This window comes from Platalea leucorodia, assembly GCF_965183815.1.
Source record: "Platalea leucorodia genome assembly, chromosome: 1".
In the NCBI taxonomy this organism is placed as follows: domain Eukaryota; kingdom Metazoa; phylum Chordata; class Aves; order Pelecaniformes; family Threskiornithidae; genus Platalea; species Platalea leucorodia.
Genome location: NC_138823.1, coordinates 153910398 through 153916397, shown reverse-complemented (window position 1 = coordinate 153916397; position 6000 = coordinate 153910398). Strand labels below are relative to the sequence as shown.

Sequence of the window (6000 nt, the reverse complement as noted above, 5' to 3'; positions counted from 1 at the left end):
GGGATACAGTTACTGAAAAGGAAATACTTCAAGTTGTTCAAAGATGTAGGAATGCATGGGTTCAGGAGCATTAGAAGATGAAAAAATTTCCAGAGGGAAGATGCAAGAAACTGCCACAAGAAAATTCAAGTGTGTTTCTGTAGCGTTGCGTGTTAAACTAATCCCCAGTTCATTTGGAGAGGGGGAGGAGGAACAGGCTTCGGCAATCAGATATCTTTCTCCTGCTCTCAGGAATTACAATAGGTATCCCTCTGCCAACAGCTTGCAGAGCCATGGTAAATCGATAAAAAAAGTTACACTTTTGCACCTAACCTTTTATGGTTATATATGTTTTCTGATGTACTTTAGAACCCTCCTCTCATCTGTCAGTCCCATAGCAGTTCTTCCATGAAAACTGGAGATGGCTTTAAAACATATGCTGTTTATGACTCTGGGACGAGCCTCAGGAAACAGGCCCACATCTTCCTGCAAAACGGAAGGAAGCAGACTTTAGTTACTGTAAGAACTGAGAAGAGAGGGAGCTGAGTGCTCTCCGAGCGGCAGGTTGCTGTTTAGCCCAGGGACTCAGGGCAAGCCCCAAAGGCACAGACACAGGCCACCTCTGACAGGGAGAACACGGGGGCTCCGAGCACGTGAAGACTTTACACTGCTTTGGCTCCACAGCGATTTCACTCGGTTACTTCGAGTTAAAAACTTTGTGTTGCAGTTTTCCGCCGAGGAGGCGGCAAGGCCAGCGGTGGGCGCCCTGCCCGGGCGGCTGGAGCAGGCGGGCGGCCAGGGCCGCGGCCCGGGCGGCCCGGCCCTGCACCGCCGCTACACGGGGCCTTTTCCACTCGAGCCGGTGCTGGAAGTGAACGCAAGTCCCCGCCGGGAGCCAGGGGCTGGCGGCCGCCCGCTCCCTCCGCGGCGGGACGGGGACGCCTCCACCTCCTGGGGAAACGGCGCTCTCCTCAAACCAACCCCCGGGGACCGAAACACCCCGCGCGCGGGGGGGGACCCCGCACAGGGCTCGGCCTCCCCGGCGCCTGCGGAGCCGCAGACGGCATCGGAGCGACGGCCGGTGCAGTGGCCACCCGCCCCTCCGCCCGCCGCGACTCCATTTCGGGCGGCACAGCGGCCCGGCCCCGCCGCCCCCAGCGGGAGGGCGCCGCGCATGCGCGGAAGGGAAACCGCCACCAACGGGGGAGCAACGCCTGCGCGGGGGCCCGCCGGGACATGCGCCCTGCGGCCCCGGCCGGCCCGCTGCGGGGAAGTGCGGCCGCCCGCGCTTGCCGTAGAGCGGGCCGTACCAAGCCCCTCTCCTCGGGCGGGGGGAGCGGGGCCGGGAAGTGACGGTGCGCCGGGACCCGTCGGCTCCCGCTCCTCCTGTCGCCGGCGGGGAGAGCCCGAAGGCGGCGGCGGCGGCGCGGGGCGCACAGCGCGGCGGGTGAGGGAGCGGCGCGGCGGCAGCGCGGGGGGCGCGGGGCCGCGCCGCGCCCCGACCCCGGCAGTGGCGGCGCCGGCGGAGGGGCGGGGCGCGAGGGGCGAGCGGCTGGGTAATGGCAGCGCTGTGAGGACGGAGCGGGGCAGGGACCGCGGCCGCAGGGCAGGGAGCGAGGGAGGCCGGCGGGCGGGCGTCGCTGACTCGGGCCCCTTGCCGCCAGGTAACCCCGCTCGCCCGGCCCGGCCCGGCCGGGAGCGCCGCCGGGCCGAGGGGAGGGGGCCCCGCGCTCCCGGGGGAGGCGGCGGTCCCCGTCCCCCCGCGCTGTGGGCGGCCGGGCCGGGCGCGTCTGGGGGCGCGGAGGCCCTGCCTCCCGGCCCCCCGCCCCGCGGGGCCCTGCCCGCCGGGGTCTGCCGCTGCCCCGGGCCCGCCCCGAGCGCCCGTCCCTGGGCGCCGTTGGGGCGGCAGCGCCCTCCCCCCGCGGGGGGCCGGCGGGGGGGCGCGGGCCGGGCCCTGCCCTTGCCCGGCGGGGAGGGTGTGGTGCGGGCGCTCCGGCGGGGCTGGTCAGCTCCGCGCTGCGCCCTGCCTCCTCGGCCGGTTTCGCTTTTGTTTTGGCGGGGAGGGGAGGCGGGGAGCGCCCGTCCCCTGCCCGCCGCCCGCCGCGGGGGGCCGTGGGCAGCGGGGTCCGCCCGCCGCTGCCGGCCGGGGGCACGGCGGCGGGGGGGGGGGGGCGGGCAGCGCTGTTCCCATGCTGGACGCGAGCACTCCTGCCCTTGGCTGGTCACACACCACCAGCTTTGACACCGTTTCTCGAGAGGGTTAAATAGTTTGGAAATTTGGGGAATGTTTTGACGCTGGCCAAAAACCTACATTTATTTGCGTGAACAAATATATTCAGTATGACAGCAGTAAGTTTCAAAGAACGAGGTGGTGGAAGCAACGTTCTTTCGTTATCCTCACGTGTAAATACGTTTCAACAATATCTGCTTACCTTAGGGCTTGTCAAACAGGTATGCTTTGGCCCTCCCCTCCCCCCCCGCATAGCATAAACCCAAGGGTAGATGTTCTGCTCTACTGTATTTTTTGCCATGGAGGTTACTTGCATGCGTACCAGACATTTAATACTCTAAGCTGGTGAGCTTTGTGTGCTGCAGACGCTGAAGCACAGCAAACCCCCCAAACCCCAGCATCTTACAGAAAAAGTTATACTGCATTTGTTAACGTGTCTATAAACCAGGTTTAAATTCATATTGACATGAAAGCTGTAAGAGAATGCCAAATAACAGCCAGCTCTGTCTTAAACTATTTAACCCCAGAATACCTTTATGACTATATGGATGCATAGTGCTTTAGATATTAGGTTTTGGTGATTCTAAACGCAGTGTTACTGATTCTGTGTGATGTGTTGTCAGGAGGACTTTTTCTTCACCCTTCCTTCCTTCCTCCCCTCAGTTTTGCTTATTTGTGAAGGAATGGTTCTTTTACCTTGGAGGTACCAAGTGTGTTTCAGAGAGAGCAACCTACAACATAACACTCAACGAAGTCTAACTTCATTACCACAAGAATTTCTTAGGTTTCTTAAAATTTTTGTGGGCCATTATTCTTTTTTCTTGGGGTCAGCTGAAAATACTCTTGTGTTTTACAGCTTTTTATAATATTAGAGCTTTTAGAAGACTACTGTTTTTTTCTTTCTCCCCCCCTCCCTGCTCCTGGAAGTGAGCTCTATTGTTGTTTACTTCTACTGAGGTTCATGTTTCTTTGAAACATACATCAGTTTGTGTTTTTCACCTTACTTTCTTTGATGAATGTCTATTTGTTTTGTCAGTTCTCACTGATTTTCTGTGTAGTAAGCTGCTACTGACATACATGGATTGAAGATTTTTTTTTTTTATTATTTCCAAAAGTGGTATTAGCCATGTTGCAAATATAACTTAAATGTTTCTGCTGGACTGAAAGTATTTATGCACCACTTACTGAGCTTTAGTTCTTCTTAAAAAAGTTTCCTGTTCATAAAACCTAGGATAATACCACTTCCTCAATATTACTTAGTTGCTACTGATTTTTTTTTATGAAATCAAAGCAAATGTGGGTTGGGTAATACATTGATTACATTTTGAACGGAAGCTGTTGTGTTGCAGGTAGAGAAGAACAACCCTCTGCGGTTCCTGAATTCACAGCAGTTAAGGAGCTTGGTTAGTCAGGGTGGCATTTTGTATGCATACAGTGTAAAAGTTGCATCTGATTTTTTTTTTCTCTTAAACTGAGAAGCTATATATCATGCAGTTTGAGAGAACTAATCTGCCACTTGAGAAAAATTAAGAGCTAGTAGCGGTTAAGGTAGTAAGCTGGTTGCTAAGTAGTTTTTTAGCATAACATTTGATTCTTTCCCTTATAGAGGTGTGCCTCTTGTGCTAAAAGTCTGTTTGTCACTATTTTTTTTTTTTTTTCCCTTCTGACCTTGAAAATTTCAGAAGACAAGTTTAAGAGTCACTTGTCCATCTATTTGAAATGGAAATAAAAGTATTCTTTCCACTTTTTTGTTGTAGTCTTACAATGTCGTGTTTCTGCGCAGGAACTAGCCTTGCTTTGTGCATGGAATGTCACACATCAGGTCCTTTCTAGATTAGGTGCATAGGACAGAGACAAATAGAAACAAAGAAGAGGCCTTCACAGTTGTGTCTCTCAGGACCTCTTTTTAAAAATTACGTTACTTTTTTCCTGGTTTTATTTCAGTAATTTAATGTTTTTCTTTCAGTGAATCTCTTCTAGAATCTTTGATATGAAATAACTAAAACAGCTTCTGTATTTTCAAGCCATGTCTTATTTGAAAGAATTCACTGTGTGACCTGCTGCGCAGTGCAATAAGCTGCACAAGCTCTGCATAATGCTCTGTGTTTAGATGTGTTTTCTTTTTGTCATCCTGATCAGAGCTTTCGGGTTTTGTGGCTTTTTAAATATAACACCAAAAATGTCTAACGAAAGCTTGAGGTGAACATAGGCTACAAACTGACAGTAGTAATTTCCAGTATTCTGGTAATACGTTCAGTGTATTTCTGCCCAGAATTCTCTCAGATACAGCTGAAACAGTCTTTGCATAAAAGTGAAGAAACAAAAATTTACAGGAAAGTTGTTTTCTTCATATGGCACTGTTAAACGGGCAGCTTGGTAAGGTGATGAACTTCATGAGGTATGATGTTTTTAGATAAATTGGTGTTATCTTATAGGCCATTCATGCAACATTAATGTTCCGTAAGGTTAAAAATAAGGGCTTGTGAGCTTGATTTTGGAGGCTGGCGAAGCAGTGGTGCGTGTTCTTTGTGTTGCTGTATCATGGTGGTGCAACAGTGTACAAAGTTTAAATTGAAAAAATCGAAGGAAATGTATTTTTTTTTTTTAATGATTGTGCAATGTTGTCTGACACGTTTAATTCTTCTACAGATTAACACTAAAGCCCCACAATGTCCTTGAAACCACGAGTAGTTGACTTTGATGAAACATGGAACAAACTTCTAACAACAATTAAAGCTGTTGTTATGTTGGATTATGTTGAAAGAGCAACGTGGAACGATCGCTTCTCGTATCCTTTAAGTGAAAATCTGACTTAATGTGCTTGTATGATGTGTTTAGCATGGAGGAGGCCTGCGTTATATAACAATTTCTGTGGTCTTGATCAGAAGCCCCTTGTAAGGTTGAATCAGTTATTAAGCCTGTGGGTCAGTGGATATGTTGAAAGGGATGGGAAATTTTGCCTATTTGGGAAGTATTTTATGTGAAAATCACCATGGTAATAAAAAGTAAACCGGTCTGAGTTTTTCTCATTTTTAGTAGCTCTAATACTTAGCTTATGCTATAGCTGTAGACAAAAGTACATCTATTGAATTTCCCCTATTCTGATAATGGGTTTTTCTTTTATGCTTAAGTGTGTGTGTAGCAGGGGAAACACCTAAGACAGAGAATGCACACCTTTAATTTTGGGGAGGGTGTGAGGAGGGGTTAGGTTGTTCTGTTTAAAGATGTCTCCCTCTATTTTGCACTTGTAAGCATACTGATGACTACCATATTAGACATTTCTATAGCAAGGGTTTATAAAAAACCCCTTCCTTTCCTTCCACTGTTACTGCCTCTCTATTCCTGACAGTTAGGCTATGTTTAAAAATAATTATTCTTTCTAGCTGTGATCATATGGTCTTGCTGTTCAAGTCACAGCTGTACATATATTGTTGTAGTGAAAGGTTTGCATTTTATGTGTAAAATGGACTTGTAATTTTTTACAAGATTTAAGTTTCAGTGAACTTCTTGTAAAAGAAATATAACTATTCTAACCAGTTATACTGTGCCCTGTGTCTATGCATTCATTAGCCATTACAGCGTGGTGAATAATTAGAGAATTTTAGGAGGCTTTGCAGCTGTTCTGCAGCAATTTGACTGAGTTTGGTTTAATTATAGGGGGGAAGAATGGTTTAGACTTATTTATCGATTTGTTAATTCTTCTGGATGAAAAAAGAACCTCCTGAGAAGATCCTTATACATAGATTTTTACAACATAAGCTTGTTCTGTGTGCAGGAGCTAGACTCTAAAG

At 49.3% G+C, this 6000-nt stretch overlaps 1 protein-coding gene across 10 annotated transcripts in view; it reads left to right on the top strand.

Moving 5' to 3' along the window:
• Positions 1-1225: 1225 nt before the first annotated feature.
• The window catches only part of CUL2 (cullin 2), a 73160-nt gene continuing 68385 nt past the window's right edge, over positions 1226-6000 (top strand). For 8 of the 10 annotated variants that reach the window (XM_082314479.1, XM_082314477.1, XM_082314470.1 and 5 more), the window contains exons 1-2: positions 1226-1426; positions 4859-4997. In XM_082314479.1, the coding sequence (XP_082170605.1) occupies positions 4879-4997 (119 nt within the window). In that variant the 5' untranslated portion in view covers positions 1226-1426; positions 4859-4878. Of the gene's footprint in view, positions 1427-1553; positions 1644-2342; positions 2431-4858; positions 4998-6000 lie in introns of those variants that run through there. The other 2 variants (XM_082314473.1, XM_082314474.1) reach the window with 2 other exon arrangements.